Raw genomic sequence first — 25,344 nt, forward strand, 5'->3', positions numbered from 1 at the left:
CACAGAGCTCAAGTGTGTCTGATGATTTAGCTTATTTAAGTTTTAATGCAGTGACCCCTCACCTATCTCGGGAGTTATGTTCCAGAGACCTCCGCGATAGGTGAAAATCCGCAAAGTAGCGGCATTATATTTATTTTATTATTTATATATATTTTAAGACTTTATAAACCCTTCCCACACTCCTATAAACCCTTCCCACTCTCTTATTAGCCTTTCCCACACTCTTATAAGCACTTCATATGTTCTTAAACACTTTCTACACTCTTAAACCTACATAATTTTGACAACATATAAAATTCTATACGGGTACTCACCAGTGAAGTATACAGTCGTCCCTCCTTATATCAAAGTTCATTTATTGTGGCTTCACTGTGAAGCTGCAGTAAGTGAGCAGAGATATAGTGAGGGACGACTTTATTTCTTTCATTCTCTCCACTTTTCTAGGTGATTGAGAGGGTTAAGGACAGCAAGACTTCTACATGGGAGGCAATACTTTACCTAGCTCAAGAATAATTACCTTAGCTGTGCCTGGTGTGGCTCAGTGGATTGAGTGCTGGCCTGTGAACCAAAGGGTCACTGGTTCAATTCCCAGTCAGGGCACAAACCTGGGTTGAGGGCCATGTCCCCAATAGGGGGCCCTTGAGGGACAACCACACACTGATGTTTCTCTCACTCTCTTTCTCCTTCCCTTCCCCTCTACCTAAAATAAATATATTTAAAAACCGATTTATTTAGGTATCTATTTATTGGGGGGGGGGGGAGAAAGAGACATCAATTTGTTGTTCCAGTTATTTATGCATTCATTTGTTGATTCTTGTACATACCCTGACCAGGGATCAAATCCATTAAAGTGAGAGGCAATCAATAGATGTTTCTCTCCCTTTCTCCCTCCCTTCCTCTCTCTCTAAAAATAAGTAAATAAAATCTTTAAATCCTACCATTGACATCTTCCCATGTTGATAGAAATGTATTGACTTCATTCTCTTGTAATGAATATAACCATTTTTCTTTGGGTAGCTGTTCATTTTTAGTAAGAAGAGAGCCCTACAATTTTGTGACTAATTCATTTTAATTTTGTACCAAACTATTAAATTAGAGTTAGGTTGTACTGGGTCAGAGCTGATCCTATATTGTAGATACAGGAAATTCAGTAACTGCACATGCCATAATCAGTGTTAAAGCAAACAACACAGAGGCTTCATGGACTTTAGGTAGAGTGAGAGAGTTGTAGAAAACATATACAAATATAAATGCCATTCTCCTAGCCCTTGAATTCCAGTAGCAAAACTGGAGGGCTGAACTGTCCATATTAGGAAATAAGTGATTGCTTGACGACCAGAATAAGCTCAGCATTTTGCCCTTTTCTTGGGGTGGCGGTGGTGGCGGGGGTGAGCATGAGAGGGATAGGGGGAAGAAGCATGGAATGGAATTGGTCAGGAGGAGATTATTAGATCAGTTAGCTTTTTAAAAAAAGATTTTATGCATTTATTTTTAGAGAAAGGGGAATGGAGGGGGAAAGATAGGGAGAGAAACATCAATGTGTGTTTGTGTGTCCAGCACCCCCGACTGAGGGCCTAGCTCACAACCCAGGCATGTGCCCTGATTGGGAATCAAACTGGCAACGGATTGGTTCACAAGCCGGCACTCAATCCAATGAGCCACAACAGCCAAGGCTAGATCACTTAGTTTTATAACCACTCTATTCTCTTCCAACATAGTCTCAGGGTAGTTACAAGCACTCTAAAACCAAATGTTCACTTTAATTGGAGAGACTGAAAATACCCAGCTATGTTTTTAATAATGAAGTTCCTGAATCAGATTTCCAAATGAGGTTATGTATTAATCCCTAAAATTACAGCAGGGTTAAGAACATGTGGTAAGCTTTGGCTGGTATGGCTCAGTTGGTTGGAGAGTTGCCCCATAAACCAAAATGCTGTGGGTTCAATTCCCAATCAGGACACATGCCCAGATTGCAGGTTCCATGCATGCAAGAGGCAACTGATCCATGTTTCTCGCTCACATAGATGTTTCTCTCCCTTTCTCTCCCCATCCCTTTCCTTCTATCTAAAAATCAACAGATATGTCCTCCAGTGAGGATAAAAACAAACAAACAAACAGAAAACAATGTGTTAAGATTGGTTTGAACTGCCCTGGCCAGGTGACTGTTTTGGTCCTATTCACCAAAGGTTGTGGGTTCTATTCCTAGGCAGGGCATATACAGGAGGCAACCAATCAATGTTTCTCTCTTACATTGATATTTTTTTTCTCTTTCTCCCTCTAAAATCAATAAAAACATACCCTTGGGTGAGAATTAAAAAAAAAAAAAGATTGGTTTGAATCAAAGCATTCAACATATTCTCTTGCTATAAAGTAGTGCATGAGGGCCTGGGGTATAAATAACCTTTTTAACACCTCTGACACTGAATATATTTCACCTTAATATCAGGAACCCCCATTATATATATGTTTAGTTTAGCATTAAACTTGCAATAGGAATATAGCTGTGTGAGGGCAGTAAAGACATCCTGAGCCAGGGGCCCAAACACCTCAACCCTAACAAAAGCAAGCACACCAACCCTATATTTAGGCAGCTTCTTTCCCCCCAGGACATCTTGCATTCTCTGAATGTTACCAAAATACTCACCTGGTAGCCTCCGTAACTTTTGTACTTTTAAAATTGACAGTTTGTTTGTTTTTTTAAACTCAGAGAGGACAACCTTAACAATAGAAAATGCATATTACTGTCATTGATAACTCAACATTCAGCGCTGGTGCTTGGAAGTAAAGGTTCTTGATGGATGCAAAGCCCCTGGCCATGCATAAGTGTCTATGGACACATTCACAGCAATTGGTTGGCCCTGCCATTCTTCTAGCTAACCAGGCTCACTGCCAGGCATACTTCAGGTTAGGCACCCTCTCCTTAGTCTCAACAGCACTTGTAAGTCTGGTTTATGACAGCTCTCTCAGATGGGAGGCGAGATGGCTCTCAGAGCCAACCAGAGGTACAGACCTACACACAGGTAGATGTCTCGTTCTAGGACAGACGGTTTGCACTGCCTCCTGCTCTCTCTTGCCCTGGCAGTCTGTGGGACAGCTGAGTGCTGGGGCCACCACAGAAATCTGGGTGGAACGTTGCAAAGTACCAAGGAGAGTGAAACAACCCAATGTTCTCAAAGGGAAGTCCCTTTGAGATTGACCTTTTTACTTGCCTTAGAGGTCTGACCTCTTCTATTCCCAGGTGAGGAAAAGAGTAATATAATTAAGGCAGTTTTCAGAATATTCAGCATTGGAAAGGACCTTTGCAGTGAGAGCAGCTACCTGCAAAGGAATCCTGGCTGCCCACTGCCAAGAGGTCTCATTCCGTAGAAGACCTTCTCAAAGCTCAGCTTTGGGCATCAGTAATTCAGTACTGGCAGATCTCCAGAGGTGACAGGTTTGTGGGGGCTGACACATAATGTAACTCAGGATGCCAGACACCAAATACCAATTGTCTGAGTCAAAATAAGAACAGTTTTGTGAAAGAAAGGACCCAGGGGTCTGTCTGATGGGCCTATCTCCCCTCCCTTACCCCATCTGGAAAAACACAATGGACACTGAAAGAGGCCCCCTCAGGAAGGTATAGACTTGACACACACCGTTTCAGGCTCCCCGGGAGACTGTCACATTCTTTCTTTACAACGTTAATACTATTTGCTCAGCAGAGGCTTTACACAGCTAATAGAGCCTCCCTGAGGCCATACCTTGATCTCGGGACAAGAAGACATCTTACTCAACAGGTTAACATTTTAACTTGCCATGACAGTAAAAGGTACAGTAACTGTAGGACAGTCCTTAGGATAATCAATCCTGGAAAATCTCTTGTGGGGACAATGCAAGTTGAAAATATAATTCAATAGACAAATATATTGTATGTTCTTGGCGTCATAAAATTGATACCCACTCGAGCTAAACACCAAATCTCATTAAGATTGGCACAATTAAATCAATAATTAACACTGGCTATCATAAACACAAACTTAAGGCATTTTCCCTTCATTAGTTATGACTAATCACATCATTATTCTATAATATGGCCATTTTCATGTTGTTTCTTAGCTTCTATGCCCTGTACGTTTAGGATAAAATTTGTAACAACACACATACAAACGTTATCCAATATTTATACAATTCAACCTTTATTTTTTAAAAGCAATTAATGAAAACCATGCAAATGATATTACTTTTACTGAACAAGTTGAAATGCAACAGACATGATGTGTAAGACTATTCCTGTTATAAATAAGCAAAATTATGAGAAATTTGGTGGGAGAACTTAAGGTAACACATGCCACCTATATGACCATGATGCACGGTGGTGCTCTTCTTTAGGTACTCAGTGACTCCAAGAAGTACACCCCAACAAATCCAGTCCAACAGATACAAAGAAATGTCTTGAGTACCAGTTATTTTTGACTACAAAACAAATCATCTCAAAACTTACTGGTTTAACTTTAAAACAAACATTTTTCACTGGTCTGTGGGTTCTCTGGAGGGCATTCTACTGGAATGGGCCAGTGTAACTGAGCCTAAATGATCTATAGTGGCCTGGCTCACTCCCTGGTGGTTGGCAGGCTAGCTGACATAAGGGGCCACACTCATATCTGGTCACTAGTCAGTCAGTTGGGAGGATGACCACATGTCTCTCATCATCCATCAGGTCAGCAGGACTTTTTCACAAGGTGGTGGAAGAGTACCCAGCAGCAGGAGAGAGCAAGTCACAATTGTAAGCACATTTTAAGACTCTCCTTGTATCAGATTTGCTAATGTCTCATAGAACAAGTTAAGTCACATGGCCAAGCCTAGACTCAGGGAATGGAGAAATAGACTTGACCTCTTGATGGAAGAAGCTGAAAAAAAAAAAAAGTAAGTTCACACTTAACATTGTTAATAGGTTTTGTGCCTTTAAGTAAAATGATGTATAGCAAAACCAATTTTACCATAAGCTAATTGATATAAATAAGAGTTAAGTTACCATAGCATCTCATCTATGTTATAATGAAATATTATTTAAGGACTTGCTATACTGTGGCTATTCTTTTAATCTATCATACTTTGGATGCCAAAGTAGAAAGATTAAATGATATTCTTTGAAACCAGAATGAGTGTATATTTATGGTATTTCTATCAAAGAGGTAGGGCCTCTTCTGACTTAACTACTGAGGTCATCTAGTAAGGCTGCTCTCTCGGGTACTTTATTAATGCCAAGACAAAGACAAAACCAAAGAGGTAGGCAAATGCTTGGGCTCTGTAGGAAATGTGAAGAAATTTAGGTCTCTATCACAAGAGCAATGGGAAGACAGAGTGTTTTAGGAGGGAGCTGCAGTGAGGCCAGTAATTCTAGAAGCTTTACTAGGAAGAATAGTGAGATCAGGCTTTAGACACAGAATATGGGGTCAAGGGACAGATGTTTTATTTATTTTTTTAAGCAAAAGATGGTTGAAACTAGAGGTTGTTTGAATACTAATGGAAAGAACTAATATTGCACAAGGTTAAAGGAAAAGCCATAAGAACTGGAAAGGGAAACCTCAGCACATGGAAATTTGGCTAAAAAACCCCCGAAACATTATCATGCAATAAAATTGATGGTATTTTTGTTGTATAGTTTTATTGATTTTAACACAAATTCATGTAACTGCCACCACAACAGGATACGGAAGAGTTTCATCACCCCAAACCCTATTCTACTACACCTTTATAGTCCCTCTTCCACCCGGCAACAACTAACTTATTCTCCATCATTATGGTTTCAGTCTTTTCCAGAGTGTCATTTTGAGACTAGCTTCTTTCACTCAGTACAATGCCTGTTGTTGTAACCCCAAGTTGTTGGCTGTATCAATACTTTATTCATTTTTATTGCTGAGTAGTATTCCACTGGGGTCAGTTTCTGATAGTATTCTCCAGGTCAGTAAATCGTATCACTATTCTAACCAGTTACTTAGGCCAAATCACTTGGCATCATCCTTGACTCTTCTTTAACTTGTACATCCAATCTATTAGCAAACTCTGGTGGCTTTACTTTCAAAATACACCTGGAACTTGACCATTTCTTATCATCCCACTGTTGTCATCTAGCTCAGGTCAGCATCATCTTCTCCCACGACCAGTGTTTCCACTCTTATGCCCCACCTTTTATAGTCTATTCTCCACACAGTTGGTAGCATTATTCTTTTAGAGACAAATTGGATCAAGTTCCTCTTCTGCTCAAAACTCTCCACTGATTTCCATGGTAACAATCCAAAGATATCATCATGGCCTACAAGGCCCTGCATGATTGAGCCCCTGGATACCCCTGCAATGCCATCTCCTGCCACTCTACCCATTACTCTCTATCAACTCTAGTGGTCTCCTTGCTATTCCTATACCATGTCAAGCTTATTCCTGCCTCAAAATACTTGGATTTGCTGTTGCCTCTGTCTGCAACACTATTTCCCTAAATATCGACATGGCTTACTCCCATCAAGTCAATTCCAGTCTCTGCTTAAACGTCCCTTAATGATGAGTCCACCTCTGACCAACATGTAAAATACCAGCTACCTGACACCAATGTCTAAACCTTACCCTGCTTTGTTCTTCATAGCACACATCCCTCCATAGCAGATATATATATTTGTTTCTCTGTCTCCCTACACTAGAAAGATCCTTTAGAACACGTAATTTTTTTTAACGCTCAACAAGTACCTACATGAGTGCCTTGCCTGACATATAGCAGGAGTTCAATGAACATTTTTTAAAAGATTTTATTTATTTATTTTTAGAGAGAGGGAAGGGGAGGGAGAAAAAGAGGAAGAGAACACCAATGTGTGGTTGCTTCTCACTCGCCCCCAACTGGGGACCTGGCCTGCAACCTGGGCATGTGCCCTGACTGGGAATTGAACCAGCAACCCTTTGGTTTGCAGGCCAGCACTCAATCCACTGAGCTACACCAGCTAGGGCTCAATGAACATTTTTGATTGAATAAAGTATAGGAAGAATGGACAGGAATGGAATACCTGTAGATTTGCAGATTTTAGGGCACTCTACATTTTCTGTTACATGTACAGTAAGATAATCAGGGGAAGGGGTCCAGTAAATGTTGGGTTAGAGATCTGCAGATATTGGAAAGCAAGTTAACTAGAAAAATATAATGAAATTTCCAGGTACTGTTCAGTCCATTTAAGGCTGAAATTATTAACCTAGTGGTGCCAGTCTGTTAAGCAGGACATATTTCTATGACAAGGCACAGGCATGGAGAAGCATGTTTGTCCATTCAGGGTAGAGGACTTAGTTGGGGAAAAAGGAGTGATGGGTAGGCTTAAGGGTATGCAAGGGCAGGCCCTGACTGGTGTGGTTCCGTGGATCTGGGCATCTTCCCAAAAGCGAAAGGTCATCAGTTCTACTCCCGGTCAGGGCACAGCCTGGTCTGCGGGCCAGGTCCCCTAAGGATTAAGTATAGGCTTTCAACAGATTGGAGGTCCTGATAAAGAGAGGGAAAACAGTTTGGGGAAGTTCTTGAGCAGTCAAGCTGAAAGGATATAGGGTTGTAGTTGGGCAGAGGGATGTTTTAATTACCGATTCCTGCCGTGCTAGCGTTTCTGATGATAAGATTAGGTTTCCGACTGGGATAGGGGGGCTAATACGAGGGTCGCTAGAAAAGACGCATGACTGTTAACTGGGTTGACCACATTGACTATGAAATTATCGAGAAGGGAGACAGGAAAGTAAGGCAAGGGCCTGGATGCACGAATAAGCAGATGCTCTTTACAGAGACGGTTAAATGGTTGGAGAGTCTTGAGAGTAAGCGTCGGTCAAGCAACGGTTTTTATGAGGTGACAGTATTCAGCACATGGTTCCCTACCTTTGGAGCCTGGGAAGTGAGAATACTAATCCATATGAGGGGAGGGGTCCCAATGGAAGCCTTAAAAAACAGCCAGGTCTCAAGCCAGGAAGGAATGGAGTTTAGAGAAAAGCTGATGTGAAAGCGGGAATCTGAGGAACAGTGGCCTGAGATTTAAGGTTGGGAAGGGAACCAAAGCAACAGAAAACCCCGAACACTCCTTTTCCTTTATTTACCTTCCTCACAACCTGCCGGCCGCGCCACACAAACCTCCGAAACCAGAAAATACGCCGAACAAACTGCAGGGACACCAGCTCTTTTCAACTCTTCGCGGAAGTGCTCATACCGGATCTCCTCTGGGTCTGTACTTTCCCACAGGCGGAAGCTTCCGCCAGCTTCGACTCGCTTCCGCTCACGACTTAATTGGGCGGGGCCGTCCCTAGAAGTCACTTCCGCCCGACCCCGCCCCGCGATCCCATTTTGGCCGCTTCCGGCTTCAGGCCGCGCCCCATCCCCAGCGGCCCCGCCCCCTCCCCACCCAGGGCCGACGGGCGGGCCCCGCGGCGCCGCTTCCGGTGCGGGCCCCGCCCCGGCTGTGGCCTCAGGCTGCGGACTAGTCGAAGAAGCAGCGGTGGTCCGGGGGTCTGAGCTGCTACCTCTTTCACCGCCCGCGGACCTGGAGCTCCTGGTACAGGTAAGCCGTGCGGGCCCGGCTTCCCCAGCCGCGGCGGGAGCAGGGGCTGTAGCAGGTGGAGGAGATGGAGGGGCAGGTGTGCAAGGATGGTCATGGAGGCGCTGGCCGGCGGAGACCGGGGGCCGTAGGGGAAAAGTCAGGGCGCTCGGGGGAGACCGGAGACGCTTTGCGCCCATTAAGGTGATTGGAGATAAAGGGATGGATGGGCCGAGTAAGGCTCTACCCCCATCCCTCGGGAATTGAGGAGGCGAGATAGGTGGGGTTGAGCGATCAGAGAAGAGCCAGTGGATTGGCTGGGAAGGCTGGGTAGAGGTAAAAGTAATCGGACTGGATTGGGGGGTATAAAAAGTGTGTGTGGAGGGGAGTAATCTAGGAGGGAGGTATGGGGCTCGAAGGAGGCCGGGGCTAGAGAGATCCCGCAGCGAAGGTACTGGAAGTGGTGAGCGAGACTTCGTTCAAAGCTGCAAACAGTCCGTTGCTCCGCACTTGGTGGTCCGGGAACTTTAGGGAAAATGGGGGAGGGGACTGTGTGAAGAGATGAAGTGGCTTAGAGTTCTGAGACGAGTTTTTTATATGTAAGCAGGTGGTATTGTTGTTTGGATCGACTGGCTGATTAGGGACCGGGGAAGATGGGCTTTTGGGGGTAGGGTGTGTGTATTGAGTTGTAGAACTGAGTCATTTCAGCCTTACTAAAGATGCTGTGAGACACATCCTCTGCTGGGCACAGCATAGATGGTGCCACAAGAAGCAGTTCAATGACTGGTAGGACTTGGTTGAAAAATGTCTTGCTCTTGATTGACTGTAATGGTTATAAGGAAAATTAAAATGGCCAACGAATAATTTGCTTTATTCTTTAGTTTTCTTTGATGCAAATTGTTTTTATTTTAAATGAACACTTTTGCTAACAGGATTTAATGTGGGTGTAAATCTTTTCCTGCTTTGTTACACTATAAAAAGGGCTAAAGCAGAATGAAAGTATGGTACAGGCATAACACACTCTGTAAAGTGCTAAGCGAAGAATTAAAAGTAGTAGGAGGCAAATTGGAATTTGAATCTTTGTCAGAATATAAAAAGTAAAAGCAGTGCTTCTAAAACAAACAGAAATTAGAATTTCTTTTTGCCTAGCTTTAAAAAATTAGATCCTTTTTTCCTAACCCATTAAAATATTTATACATCAAAGCAGTTTTTATTGCTAGGGGTGTGATTATTTCCCCATGAATTTTTGAAGATGCTAAAGGTATTTTGTTTTTTTTAACCTTTCCACCCAATCCTAAAACAACAGAACAATGCAAATATCAAGTCCCAGCCTGTGCAGTGCGTTCTCTTTTCATGTGATGAAAACATTGTATGTCATATTGCAAGCCCTGTTCACTTAAAATTTGCCCAGGCATAGTAGTAAGCCCCATTCAGTTATGAAGCCTTGCTGAGGCATCATAACTCAAGGGACGCTTGTTGGGGGTAGGGTTTGGAGAGGAGGAAGGGAAGGGGGAGTAAGAGGAGGAGAGCATGTGAAAGGGGTGTGTATTTGGAGACTGATTGGTAAGAATGCAGATAAACCAGCCCCCGGAATATTTTTGGCCTGAAAGCCTTTTCTTTTTGTATTCGCCATAGAATATAGTAGAAATGAATCAGAAAGAAAGGGGATGGGAAGAGTTTACTTGGCTGTGTATAAAAAAAGCATTAACTTGCTGTTTAGAGAATGCTGAGATCTATTTCAAATTAATTAACTTGCAAATCTCCAGAGGCATACCCCCCTGTTTGTTTTTGAGTGACCATTGCAATTTGAAACTCTTGCCTCCTTGCTGGATTGGAGGGGGGGCATACATTCTTTCATGTTGTTGAAATTGGATTCTTTTTAGGCTATAATGTCCTGTTGGCATGGCCCAGCCCACCTGAAAAGCAGGCTGGCAGTTTGATCTGGAAAATTTGAAAAGTTTAGACTTAAGAGCAGTTTGCTAAATTCTTGTCTATGAAAGAAATCATTCTGTCTGCCTGATAGTTCTGTGTCTAGTTTGGATGATAAATTCTTTCTCTGATGTTCCTGAGAACATAAGCAATATTTTCTGTCCTGTAGGAAAGCTCTTCTTTTTCTTTATTATTGTAGTTTTCATATTTACAACCTTTGTACAATGCAAACCTAGCTGCCTTTCCAGTAATAAACACATTAATGTTTGGTATATTGAGGGAGAGAGATCAGAACACAGATGTTTATATACTAGATACTGCCTGGATTTACTTCTTTTTATACCTACAGTAGTCCATCACTACTAAGATTCATCCCATATTCCCCTCTTAAATCCTGTTCTTCTTCTTCACATGCTTCCCTACCTTACTCATCCCTGAAATTTCTACCACTCACTCATCTTAAAATTCAGGTTTAGGAACATACGTTTAGTGTTTAGAACTCATACCCTTTACTGGAGAAAAGAAAGCCTTCTTATACCTGTTTTACAGAAGTGTGTGTTTTTTTTTCCCCTTTTTTTTTCTCCTTTGTGGTTTTGATTAATCACTTAGGTTTAGACCCAGTGTGCCTCCTGGGCTGTGCCTGGGTTCAGAGCCATGCCAATTGGAGGGTGAAGCTGGAGGCCGTGATGGAGCCACTGCAACAACAAGCAGCGCAGCCGGGACCACCACAGCCACCAAACCTAGCTCCTCTGGGGATGGATGCCAGAGAGAAGCAAGGACAGCAGATGAGAGAAGCCCAGTTCTTGTATGCCCAGAAGCTGGTCACACAAACTCTGCTTTCTGCCACACCTGGGCGGCCTTCTGGTAGCTCTTCCCTGGGTCCCTTAGTCAGAGTTCCTCCAGCCACAGCAGTGACCCGAGTTTTTGAAGGGAACAGCGCAAACTCAGAGCCTGAGGAAGAGGAGGGAGGCTTGGAAGATGACGATGGGGATGATGACATTGCAGAAGTGGCTGAGAAAGAGGCCCAGGCTGCTTCAAAATATTCACAAGGGCAGAAAGTGGCTTGCCAAGACCCTAGAGCAGCACCCATATCTGGTCTTCTTCCAGCACCAGGGCTCCCACCACATGGACAGCAAGCCCAAGAAGACCATACCAAAGATGCTACCAAAGCCCCACCTACAGTCTCCACAGCTGGGCAGCCAGGCTGGAATCAGGATGAGCAGCTTAAACAGGTCAGTCTTTCTCCTGTGGAGGTCATTTGTTCTTCCTGAAGGCTAGCCAGAGGGGGTTGTGGGCTGCCAGGACCAAGGTCTGTGACAGTGTATGCCTTGTCATCCTACTTCAGTGACCAGCAGCTTAGGCATGAATAGACTTTGGATTTTTTCATCATAACATGTTTTCTTGATTAAAGCAAAGAAATGTGTAAGTCATTGCTCATATAGATTATTCCAAGTTTGAAGTGAAAAAATGTCAGTATAATCTCTCTTTTTTTTTTTTAAGGAAGGATGAGGTTGCAACGTTATGAGGGATATCTAAAAATGAGATATATGACTTCATTTATAGTTTTTCTAGTAGTGATGTTAAGAACAGTTTTTTTAACTTTAAAAAAATCCTCACCCAAAGATACATTTATTGATTTTAGAGAGAGGAACATTGGTTGGTTGCCTCCCTTATGTGCACTGACTGGGGATCAAACCCACAGCCTTCTGGTGTATGGGACGAAGCTCCAACTAACTGAGCCATCAGGCCAGAGCAAAGAACAGTCTTGCTTAAGACAGTTTCTTAGCTCCAGGCTAACCCAGGATCATGTTCTTTAAGGATGGTTTTGTTGTTTTGACGCTAACTGTAACTGACGAGAAGTACTTGCATTGTGTGCATTTTCTAACAAGAAGCCTTTAGTCAGGATTTTATTTCACAGGAAAAGTAGACCTCAAAATTCCCATTTTAGCCAAGGCAAGCTTAAATGATTTTTAAACATAGTGAGCATTAGAGTCATCCAGGGAGCTTTTAAAATATATACATTGCAAAGTCATAATGAATTATCTCAGGGAGTAGAGCCTAAGGAGTCTGTTACAAACCAAGCCTTTGACTTCTAAGACCTGTCAGGTACTTTTCCTCACCCAAAGAGCAGGATCAATGATACAAATTGTTCTAGATTAAGTGACTTATTGGTGCTTGGGCAGGGAGCTTATGATAAAGCTAGTAATTTCTGCATACTCCCCATAAGTACATGGTCTTCATGTAGTCCAGTGGTGGTGTTTAGACATCAGTTACAAAAAACTGAATTTTCACATGGCAACTTAAGTCACCTATGAAAAGTTCTTTGGAACCTGAAAATCAGACTGTTTACATAAAGGAGCCTGTACAGTTCATCTGAGTTTACAACAGCAGTGTCAGCAGGAGATTCCCAAAGCCAACAAAGTGGGGTCCAAATCCCATCTCTTTCATTTATTACCCTGTGATCTTTTAATAGGACTCTTCATCTCTCTGAGCCTGTGTCTTCTATCTGTGAGATAAAAATCTCACAGGTTTTGTTTTGCTTTTAATGAATAAAAGGCAATTTTTATTGTAATCACCAGTTGCAAATGGCAATCACACACCCTTATGAAAAATTTACACAAGTTATCAAACTTAGTGGCTAGCAGAGAGATATTTAAATATTTTGTGAGTATACTTGCCAACAGAACAACAACAAAAACTTTAGAAGGGGAGCCCAAGGCATTTTACGGCTCCATATAGTTTCATTCTCCTTTTGGCATACCATTTCCCTTGTCTGATCTGGTGCTGGACTCTGGTAGAGAAGTGCCACATTGTGAAAGGATGGTTGAATGCAAGCAGAAGAGAGACTGGTACAAGGCGTACCAGGGAACAAATGTAACGCACATCCTGCTGGGTCTCACTCTTGAAGGATGGCACCTTCTTTGTTAATTGAAAAGAAATGAAAAAATGGAGGAGATAGCAAAAATATTAGTAAAACAAAAGGTTTCTGGCTCTAGTTTTTCTCTTTTTCCTAACGTTACAGCAAACTAGTGTTTCGTAGTCATGCATTTTCATGTATTATTCTGATACTGTCTGCTGGAAGCCTAGAAGGGGCTGTGGAGAGACAATCTGCAATTGAAAGTTCTTTCAAGAGAAGGAGTTCTATCAGGCTGCAGAGGGAATAGGAGAGAATGTTGTGAGGATTAACTGAGCTAGCATGTGGTTAAGTGGTAGTGCTCCAGGTACTCTTTAATACAAACAGTACCACCTCTGCTGATTCTGCACAGCCCTGCTTTGAGGCAGCGAACATGCTGAGACACACAGAAGTTTTTCCTTAGGTCGCCAGGGAGGTAGTGGCAGAGATAGGAAAAGGATCTGAAAAGCCCAGCTTCCACGACAGCAGCAGCCTGGCCGCCAGCCCAGACCTGCCTCCTGGCTGATTGCTCTGGTTAGCAAGACATCTGTGAGTTGCCGGCAGCCCCCGCACTACTGAGTGGTTGGCAGGGTTCCATGCTGGCTGCTGAGTCAGCTCAGAGTGGTATCCCGCCCTGACGGCACTGGGAAAGTTCAGGCCTGAGGTGGCTGGGCTGCCCCTGTGTTGGCAGCTGGCCAGCCTTTGCGTGTGTGCGGTCGTTCCTAGAAAGTGCAGCCGTGTGCGAGGAGCAAGTGGAGCTCCAGAGCCTGTCTGTCTTCAGGAAGTGCAGCAGGTGTTGAGGTCAAGCCATTAGAGCTTTGAAAAAAGAGACTCTTCAGAACCCGCGTATGTGCGCACATGTGCACATGGTGGCAGGCACCCAGCGCTGTGTTCTATACGGCAGCAGCCCTGTGACTTCACAGCTCAGGGCTCAGGGGGACTGGCTGTGGGCTTCTGAAACTTGTTGAGTTCCTTTTAAGTCTCTGAGGCATACTCACTAATTATAGACTGCGTGGCAGAGCACTGCTGAAATGTTTTATAATTGCCAGCGTAGCTGAGACCTAATCTTGTCCCCTGAATTTACTTTACCCCTGGATTTGAAGATCAAGAATTGGGTTAGGGGGTCATTGGTAACAAGTGGCTTGAAACCTCAGATATGTACCTCCTTTCCTTCTGAAATTTAATTTTACAAAATCATTGTGGTCTGTGCCTTCCTCCTTTGCCTGATCCTGCTTTTATTATTTTTATTTTTAAAATTTTTATTTATTGATTTGAGAGGAGGGAGGGGGAGAGGGAGAGAGAGAGGAGGAACCTCAGTTTGTAGTTCCATTTATTTATGCATTTCATTAGTTGATGCTTGCCTGCCCTGACCAAGGATTGAACCTATAACCTTAGTATATTGGGAGGATGCTCTACCTGAGCTACCCATCCATGGCTGATCCTGCATTTAAAGCAGTAAATGATGTGCTTGGGGATTTAAGAACCATTTTTAAGTCGTGCTTTGGAAGAGGGGCTAAGAAAAATCATTGAGAGAACCTATAGCAACCATTTGGAACCATAAGACTAGTTTTTTTATTATTCAGAATCTTTCATTTCTTAAGCTATTACTTACTAGAGAGTAGAAATAAAGGATCTCTTGCTTCAGCAAAAATTACAAAGATTGTCACAAAATGTTCTTATTGTTAATGTATTGCAGTGTTCATTTTGTTCCTTTTATACAACAAACTTTAGGAGAAGCTTCTTTGGGCTAGGCCTGTGCTCCATGGACTAAGGCATGCTTCTCCCTCAAGGAGCCCATCACCGTCTAGCAGAGGTAGTATGGGAACCTCAAGAGGGTCGTTGGACCTTGGGTTGCAACAATTTCATTCTGTCCTGAGTCAGCTGAAGCCCAACTGCTCAGTCTGCGCTGTGCTGGCAGATAATTTTAAAACAAAATTTTGCCTCAAACATTCACACACCAAAGTAAAAGAGTAAATGTGGTCAAGAGCATAGCTAGCATAACTTGGTGAACCAACAAGAATATTCAAAGGTATTTTGCAAGATTTTGATGGGTAGAGGAGGCAGCACATGTCTTTCAACTGAAAAGCAGAAGGTGAAAGCTTAAGGGCTCCACAGATTATCCTTTGCTTCTGAAATCCCTTTCTTAGAACATGTGAAGTCAAAATAATTTCCTGGATTTTCTTTGAAAAATCTTTTAGAAAATAATTGCTTCTCAAGCCTGGATCCTTAGAAAGATGATTCTTAGAAAGAGTGTAGGATTCTCTAACATCAGAGTGGATGGGAAGATGAATAATGCCACTGAGCCCAGGGTTTTAAAGCCAATCAGATTTCAGTGGGCAAAGTAAATAATTGTAAAACAAGACAAAGAGCTGAATGGCCTTTCTCTCAAGGGAGATCAGTGAGCTGTCAGCATACAACCAACTAGGGGCTGTTGCTGGCCTTGTCGGGGTAGTCCTCTGTCCTCCTGAAGAGGACTGTTCAGGCAGCACAGGCTTTGTCTTGAACCCAGTAGTGGAGCCAAGCTTCCAGAAGGGCATGGACTCCCTCCCATACCCTAGATAGATGAAAGATGGCTTGATAGGCATGTGAGAGCCAGAGTGTGTAGGTCTGTTTTTCCATACCTTGGCAGTCACTTTAGTTACTGAGTATGGGAAAGAAAAAGGATGACTGACTACTTGGTCTCCAGAATCTGTTAGCCAAGAGTCCCTCTAAGTAGTAAGGTGTGTTCTCTTGGGTTCAGCCTGGTTTTCTTGGTACATACTAAATGCCTTTGGAACATTAGATGCTTTTTGTAAAGATTGTACAAACTGTTGCCTGGAAAAAAATAAGGTCAAAGCTTTCCCTACTTTCTTTTTAGGTTTATCTTGCCTGCCCTTAGCATCTAATCACAGTGGAATTCATCTAGGTCAGTGGCTTTCATTTGGAGGGATTCCCCACCTCTTCCTACTTCCAGGGCATGCTTGGCAATGTCCAGAAACTTGTTTGGTTATGTTGATTGAGGGGAGTGGGGGAGAATGTGCCACTGGCAAATTGTCAGTGGAGACCAGGGATAGTACTAAACAGCCTACTATGCACAGGACAGTTTCCCATAAGAAGGAATTATCAGGCCCAAAATGTCCCAGAGGATGGTAATCCTCTCCCACCATCCTCAGGAAGTGATTTTAAAGATACTACAAAGGTGTTTTGTTTTTTATTTCCCTTCTGATTTATTTTATTATCTCCCTCCCAAATTATAGCAAGCAACTAAAAGCCATCTTCCTATTAACACAAATTGTAATTTTTTTCTATATTTGTTAGTATCCAAGCTTCTTGGTGATTTACCTGTATTTCCAGAGTCACTCCAGATCTTCCTAAAATTTATTCTGCATTAGATTAATTAATTTCACGTTCTCCCCAAAAGCTCAAAATTATCTGAAATCACAGAGATTTTGATGTATTTTTCATGTAGCTCTAGACCCCATGTTTAAAAAAAATAAAGATATTGCAAAGGTGGAAGAATAATATCAGTGTGAAAGATCTTTGTAAAGTTGATACTGTCATACAAAAGTTAGGTTGAATTGTTATTAGCACCCAAATACTTTTTGGAGCTACAACTTTTCATTCTTTGCTACCTTTGTAGGTAAGATGCTCCATAAAGCCTAGGTACTACTCTAAAACAACTCCTTTTTTTCTAGAGCTGTGGCCAAACTCTCCTATTCTGGAGTTCTCTGAAACATTTCAGCATTATGCAAGCTGAAACCATTGCACTTTTGAAGCTGCTTCTTCCATTTTAAAATAGGGATGTGAGCATATTTCTTCTTTAGGTAGAAGTAAGCTTCATATTAACTTTTTACAAAAACAAGATCAATGACTTAATTTGGGTCCTGATCCTTTCAACCAAACACTGACCCCTCTGTGTGTGTCCCAGCTCCCATGCTGTCCTAATTTTTCAGGGACTTGCTCCATTAGTGAACTTCCATTTCCTTGAATCTTTGGACTCTCTTCTGAAACCTTTTCCACATTCACAAATGTTCTACTATCTCACAAATTTTAAAAAATCTCATTAGTCAGTAAATATGCCTGATTCAATTGTTACAAGAAAATGAGAGGTCACTTAAAAATATTTCCCTTCTAGCACATGTTCCAGGTTTTCTGTAGTCCTGTCTACCAAACTTTCCCCAGAACAAAGTTTCTCGGAAGAATTACTTGCACTCCTTGCCTCCACTTTGTCACCTGCTCACTCCTCAATACTCATCTAGTCCAGACTGTCTCTTCTATGTCTCCGAAGTTCCTCTCGGTAAGGCTGCCTAATGGCCACCATGTTACTAAGCCCAGCCTGCCTTCCCCTTGTCTGCTGTCTCAGCAATATCAGATACAGTTGACCCCTGTCTCTGAAACATTCTCTTTTGCTTTCTATAGCCCCGTTAGCTTACTTTCCTTATCTCTTTCTTTTCTATCGTGACCTCTAGATCTCCAGGTTCTTCCAGGGGGGTGGGGCACAGGGCTCAGTCATAAACTCTCTGTATGTTCCCCCTGGGGAATTTCTTTCACTTTCAGGCTTTAAATACTATTCTGCAAACATTTGATTCTAATACCTATTGTTTGAGCCAGTGTTTCCATTCTGAGCTAAATGGATATATTCCTTCCTTCCTTAACATTTCCACTTCAATTTTTTCTGTCATCTCAAGTTCAACTCACATAAAACTAATCTCTTGATTTCCAACTTATTCCCTCCTTTATTTTCCTTCTCTGTGTCATTTCTATAGAGTTGGTCAGTGATATCAGAAACCTTAGAGTTGACTATCTTTTATACCTCCTACTGTCACTCCATATGGTGATGTCCAGGCCATCACCAAGACTTATCAATTGTCCCATCTAAATATCTAGGATCCTGCCACTTCTCTTCTTCTCCACTGTTAACCTCCCTAAATCCAAGCTACCCACCTACTGTTGTAGATATCCACTAGTTTGTCTTCCTCCCCCATTCGGATACATTCTCTAAAGAGCCCCTAGTGCATGTATGTCCAACCTTTTGGTGTCTCTGGGCCACACTGGAAGAAGCATTTGTCTTGGACCACACATTAAATACACAAACACTAATGAAAACTGATGAGCAAAAAAAAAAAAGTCTGTGCATAATTTTTGTGAAATCCACCACTGCAGATAAGCAAAAAACTCCTCACATAATAACCCTAATTATGCAGTGGCCATTTTGACAGTCTTTTACATTGTTGAGCAGGTCCCAAGTTTGTAATCATTAATATAGAAAATGTACATATCTAAGTAATAAAGTGTCATTAATTTTTTGAAATATTTTTTATTATAAAATTCAAAGAAAAGAGGGCAACATAAAACTAGTGGGATGTTTGACATTGTGTTTGAGAAACTAGTGCATCAGCATCTGGTTTGATAGAAGTAGTTGCAATTCTCAGTGAGTTCTCAAGGTGCTCACCAGATATTTTGGTTTTAATTTTACTCTTAATGTGTTTCATTCTTGAAAACTGTTGCTGGCAAATGTAGGTGCTGCCAAATAGCAATGACATGAATAAGGTGTAATCGTGAAGCAAGGGAAATTTGTCTCTGAAAAGACAGGACCTATAAAATATAAACGTCCAGTAAAAAAAAAAAGAGAGAGAGAGACGATCAAATTTTTCTTGAAGTTGAATGTCAGATTGCAGCTCTGTGCATTCCATTTAAAAAGTATCAGGTAACATTTATGTTGGTTGAAAATGGAGTTGCAGCCCTGGCTGGTGTGGCTCAGTGGATTGAGTACCAGTTTGCAAAGCAAAGGGGCGCTGGTTCCATTCCCAGTCAGGGCACACGCCTGGGTTGCGGGCCAGGTCCCCAGTAGGGGCGCTCGAGAGACAACCACACATTGATGTTTCTCTCCCTCCTTTTCTCCCTCCCTTTGCCTCTCTAAAAATAAATAAAATCATAAAACATTAAAAAAATTGTAAAAACAAGAAAATGGGGTCACAAATGCAGCAAAATATTATTTTTCCAGAAAGCTTGAAATCTGTTTTCAAATTCTTGTGTCAAATCGAAAAGCAAAGCTGCATATTTTTTTGCCACTCACAGGACTGTGTTTAGCCAATGTGTCAAAATGCATAGAGTTGTTTGCTTTAATCTGAACTTACCATAATTTCAGTTTCATTTGGAGCGCTGTTATGGTTTGAAACATGGTATTGATCAGTTGGTTTGCACCTTGAAGATGCATGTTTAACTCATTTAAATTAGCAATTAAATCCACTAAAAATGCTAAATTTGTAAGCCAATTTTCATCATCAAGTTACGGCACAAATTTGTTTTTTGATACCATAAACAACTTACTAACACGTCACAAATCATAAAATCTTTTCAACATTTGGCTTCAACTTAGCCATCTTACCTCTGAGAAGTAAGTTATGTCGCCATAGTGTCAGCATAAACACTTTGAGAAACTCCTGGAATTAGCAATGATTCAATACCTTGGCTCTTATGAAATTCAGTCTTGATGATGATTTGCATGATGTTATCCATTTTTAAAGCTTTTGTGCATAAATTTTCTTGATGTACTATGCATTGATACTTCATGAAATGTGATTGCATCGTCTTCTATTACTTTTACAAGTCCCTCTCTTTTACCTGCTATCACCAGGGCACCATCAGTAACTGTACCAGATTTGTTGACAGTGGACAAAAAAAATCACTTTAACATATTTTTTTTACTGCTTCATATAAATCTCTGGATTTAGTTGTGTCTTTTAATGGCACTAAAGAAGCCAACTCTTCAGTGACTTTATATTCGTCATTAATACCTCTAATAAAAATGGCAAGTTGAGTTATATCTGTAATGTCAGTGCTATCATCCATCACCAAAGCATACAATTTAAAAGTAGCAGGTTTACTCTTTAAACACTTTTAAGAGATTTTCGAATTTCTTCAGTTCACCTGACTATAGTCTGGTGAGACAAACTGATTTTAGAAATATCCCCCTTTTTTCAGGGCAAATTATATCTGCCATACTTTGTATATATTACTTAATAAACTCACCATCAGTAAATGGTTTTGATTTTTTTGCTCTTAAATACGCTACCACATAACACTTTTACAGTGGAATCTGCCCAGATTGTAACTTTTTGAAAAAAATTTGTTGAGAAGACAGACATTTTTTCAGTTCCACTATTTTGTCCTTACGGCACAGTCCTTCATACGTATTGAACTTGGCAGCATGTTTTTGCGTATAATGCCTTTTCAAATTATAGTCGTTGAAAACTTGCACAAATTCCCTACAAATGAAGCAGAATGCCTTAGTATTTGCCTGGGGAAAAAAGGAGTCATCTGTCCACTTTTCATTGAACAATCTTCCTTCATCTGTAATTTTTCTTTTCTAAAATTTAAAATTTTATTATTTTATTTTTATTAAGGATTTTATTTATTTACTTCTAGAGAGAGGGGAAGGGAGGGAGAAAAAAGAGGGAGAGAAACATCAGTGTGGGGGAGATATATCCATCAGTTGCCTCTCACATGCCCCCAACTGGGGACCTGACCCACAACCCAGACATGTGTCCTGACTGGGAATTGAACTGGCAACCTCTCAGTCCCCAGGCTGGCACTCAATCCACTGAGCCAAACCAGCCAGGGCTTTCATCCATGGTTTTTCTTTTTGGGGATCTTTTTTCTTTTGAGACATTGTAGAAACCATGCTGGGATTAAAACAATAATAATAGATAAGGGACTTTATTTGCTTATATTATGAAAATTGACAGGAAAATAGCAAGGTTTGGGCCCTTCCACAGCCCACTTGGTTGTCCATGCAAAGCGAGGGGGAGGGCCAACTGTAAAGCATGGTGGGCGATGTGTGAGGTGCCACCACAGTGTGGAAGTACCTTTAATAATCAAATAAGAGTGCTTACCTGACTTCAAAATAACATTGAACACCTAAAGTTGCAATGGTAGGTTGAAATATTGATAATCACTGCCTCACTAAGTCGCCACAAGCACATGTAACACCTGATGGTGTTAATTCTACTATCCGCGCTCACACACCACTGTAAAATGAAGCCACTCATGCATACAAATAGCAAGAACATATGTACATTTATTTTATGTGGTATTGTGACATATAATCACAAAAAAATCTCGTAACGTTTTAAGTAAATTTACAATTTTGTGTTGGGATGCATTCATAGCCATCTTGGGTGGCATGTGACCTGTGGCCATGGGTTGGACACCCCTGACCTAGAGTGATCTTCTGGAAAAACAAATCAAATTATGTCAGTCTTTTAATGCCCTGCAAGTATGATGTCACTTGCTTTTGTAATTTGCATAATCTGATACTTGCCTGCTTCTCCAGCCTTGTTTTTGTACTCCTCCAGGCTCTTAGCTAGCCTTCAGTTCCCACTTTGACATTTCCTCATTCCAGTGAAGATGGTGGCATAGGTAAACATGGTACTCACATCCTTCCACAACCGTATCAGAATTACAACTAAACTACAGAGCAGCCATCATTCAGAACTGCCTGAAATCTAGCTGAATAGAAGCCCTACAACCAGGAATTTAAAGAAGCCACATTGAGACTGCGGGGCGGAGATGCAAAACATGCTGGTGTTGTTCCAGCATGTACTTGTGGCGGATAAAAATTGTGAAGGATATCTCAGCTGTGGAGGTTCCCCCTAAGTAGTGAGGGGTCTGAGCCCCACACAAGACCTTAAGCCCAGGATTCCAATGCTGGGAAGAAAAGTCCCCGTAACTTCTGGCTGTAAAACCAGCGGGAATTGAGACTGAGTGAGACAGAGGGCTTTTGGAGTCCCAGGCAGTTTCTCTTAAAGGGCTTACACGTGGACTCACTTGGACTCATTCTTTCTGAGCTCCAGTGCTGGGATCGCAGTTCAAAGGCACCAGGGACATAGGAGGTGGAACTGATGTTATCTGTTTTCAGGGCAAACGTTGAGGGGGCAGCTTTCTCCCAGATAGAAGTGCTGGCAGAGGCCCTTGTTCTTTCCTCAGCCCTCCCCCCACAGAGCCTGCAGGGGGGCGCCATATCTGAGTCTCCATCAACCCAGTTCACACTGTTTGCCCTGTCCCCATGATTCCCTGAGACCCCACCCCACCAAACTTGCATGCCCACCCAAGCTGTTTCCAGTAGCTTTTCCAAACAAATGACCTCTCTTGGCTCATGCTTTATACTTTGCTAAAATTTCTCAAACAAGCAGCATCTTGCCTCAGCATGCCCCTACCTCTTGCTAAGTGGCCCCAGACCAGGTGCTGGCAGTAGCCAGCCTTGGTTCACAGCTTGGCCTTTCCTGGGCACCTCCAAGCCCAGCACGAGCAGCAGATTGCTTTGTAGCTTATGTGGTATGACCCTGGACAGAACTCAGCTATTGGCTGACCTTGGATATGCCAACAGCAATCAAGGCTCAACTACAACAGAAGGGTGTATACAGTTCACACAGAGGCACACCTTGGGTACTAGGCGTGGGTAATAGAGGAGGCTGTGCCATTAGACTCTACAGGACACCTACTACATTAGGCCACTCTCCCAAACCTGGTAGATGTAGCAGCTCTACCTAATACATAGAAACAAACACAGGAGGCTGCTAAAATGAAGGGAGCCCCGCCAAAAACAAAAACAAAAAAACAACAACACATGGCCCAAATGAAAGAACAGAACAAAACTCCAGAAAAAGAACAAATGGAAACAAGCAATCTATCAAATACAGAGTTCAAAACACTTAAAATATGGATGATCAAGAAACTTAGGAACTCAACAGCAGAAAAAAATCCAGTCGGAAATGAAGGATGCACTAATAGAAATAAAGAACAAGTTACAGGGAATCAATAGAGTGGATGGAGCTGAGTATCATATCAATCGTTTGGAATACAAGAAAGCAAAAAACATCCAATATGAACAGCAAAAGGAAAAAAGAATCCAAAAAATGGGGGATAGTGTAAGGAGCCTCTGGGACAACTTCAAGTGTACCAACAGTCATATCCTGGGAGTACCGGAAGGAGAAGAGAGCAAGAATTTGGAAACCTATTTAAAAAAAAAAAAAAAAAAGACAGGAAACTTCCCTAACCTGGTGAAGGAAATACACCTACAAGTCCAGGAAGCACAAGGAGTCCCAAACAAGATGAACCCAAACAGGCCCACATATCATAATTAAAATGCAAAGGTTAAAGACAAAGAGACCTTTAAAAACAGCAAGAGAGAAGCAGTTAGTTACCTAAAAGGGAGCTTCCATAAGACTGTCACATGGCCCTGGCTGGTGTGGCTCATTTGGTTGGAGCCATCCTGTAAACTGAAAGATTGCAGGCTTGATTCACAGTCAGGTCACACACCTATGCTATTGGTTCAGTCTCCAGCTGGGGTACGCATAAGAGGCAATGGATTGATGTTTCTCTCTCACATTGATGTTTCTTTTTCTGTCTCCTTTCCTCTCTATATAATATCAATAAGCAAGTCCTTGAGTGAGGAGAAGATTAAAAGAGAGAGAGAGACTATCAAATGATTTCACAGCAGAAACTTTACAGGCCAGAAAGGATTGGCAAGAAATATTCAAAGTGATGAAAAGCAGGGACCTACAACCAAGATTACTGTACCCAGCAAAGCTATCATTTAAAATGAAAAGGACATATAAAGAGCTTCCCAGATAAGGAAAAGCTAAACGAGTTCATCACCACCAAACCACTAGGACATGAAATGTTAAAGGGTCTTCTTTAAGAAGAAAAAAAGATAAATACGAACAATCAAATGTCAATAAGTACATATCTATCAACAATTGAGTATATATATATATATTTAAAAAAAAAAAAGGGCACCCTGGCTGGTGTGGTTCAGTGGATTGAGCACCAGCCTGTGAACCTAAAGGTTAGTAGTTTGTTTCCTGGTCAGGACACGTGCCTGGGTTGCTGGCCAGGTCCCTGGTTGTGGGCATGTAAGAAGCAACCTATTGATATTTCTCTCAGTCATCAATGTTTCTCTCCCTCCCTTTCCTTCTCTCTAAAAATAAGTAAATCCTTTCTTTGAAAGAATAAATGAAATATTGCCCTGGCTGGTGTGGCATAGTGGATTGAGTGCTGGCCTGCAAACCAAAGGGTCAATAGTTCGATTCCCAGTCAGGGCACAGGCTGGGTTGCAGGCCAGATCCCCAGTGTGGGGTACGTGAGAGGCAACCACACATTGATGTTTCTCTCCCTCTCTTTCTCCCGTCCATCCCCTCTCTAAAAGTAAATAAATAAAATCTTTTCAAAAAAAGAACAAAATATTTAAAAAGCAAACCACTGAACAAACACGAGAAACAGACTCATAGATACAGAGAACATTTTGACAGTTGCCAGATGGGAGGGGGCTTGGGGGTGATGGATGAAAAAGGTGAAGGGATTAGGAAGTACAAACAGGTTGTTACAGAAACGTCATGGGGATGTAAAGTACAGCATAGGGAGTGTAGTCAGTAATGTTCTAAAACATATGTGTGGCGTCAGATGGGTGTAAGGTTTACTGGGATGATCACTCACTGGGGTGTGCGCCTGAAACTAATATTATATGTCAAGTATAATTGAAAATTAAAAATTATTTAAATAAAAAAAAAACCACTTCCTCAGAGACATTGTCTTTACCTTTAGTGTGTAGTGCAGGTTAAATGCTGCTATTGAACATTATAGTTTTGTAGTTGTGTGGTTTGTTTCTTTGATATCTGATTTCTATACTAGATGGTAAGCTCTAAAAAGACAGGGACCATATCTGTTTTATCATTATTGTATCCCAGCACCCAGCAGAGTGATGGCAGGTAATAGACGCTAAGTATTGTATTTCTTCTCATTTCTTTTAATTTGCCCTGTTTTTCATGTAAGTGTCACAGTTTTGTTTATTTTTTAAAAATAGACTTTATTTTCCAGAGCATTTTTAGGTCCCTAGCAAAGTTGAGCAGAAGGTACAGTGATGTCCCATATACTCTGTGCCCCAATTTATGCATAGCCTGCCTCACTAGCAGATCCCCCCACCAAAGTGATGCGTTTGTTACAATTGATAGACCTATATTG

The 25,344-nt window shown here is 41.8% G+C and overlaps 1 protein-coding gene and 1 long non-coding RNA gene across 2 annotated transcripts in view; one reads left to right on the plus strand and one right to left on the minus strand.

The window, feature by feature from the left end:
• Positions 1-4,151: 4,151 nt before the first annotated feature.
• On the minus strand, positions 4,152-8,225 carry LOC123825251. Its single transcript, XR_006786860.1, has 2 exons — positions 8,089-8,225; positions 4,152-4,886 (listed from the first exon to the last, which is right to left on the minus strand). It is a non-coding gene; the product is annotated as an uncharacterized LOC123825251 (long non-coding RNA).
• A 206-nt stretch (positions 8,226-8,431) lies between these two features.
• ARID3B (AT-rich interaction domain 3B) overlaps positions 8,432-25,344 on the plus strand; it is a 51,416-nt gene continuing 34,503 nt past the window's right edge. The window contains exons 1-2 of the mRNA XM_045848681.1: positions 8,432-8,546; positions 11,061-11,683. Of these exons, the coding sequence (XP_045704637.1) occupies positions 11,138-11,683 (546 nt within the window). The 5' untranslated portion in view covers positions 8,432-8,546; positions 11,061-11,137. The remainder of the gene's footprint in view (positions 8,547-11,060; positions 11,684-25,344) is intronic.

This window comes from Phyllostomus hastatus, unplaced genomic scaffold (genome assembly GCF_019186645.2).
Source record: "Phyllostomus hastatus isolate PE091 unplaced genomic scaffold, TTU_PhHast_1.1 phas_contig_62, whole genome shotgun sequence".
In the NCBI taxonomy this organism is placed as follows: Eukaryota; Metazoa; Chordata; class Mammalia; order Chiroptera; family Phyllostomidae; genus Phyllostomus; species Phyllostomus hastatus.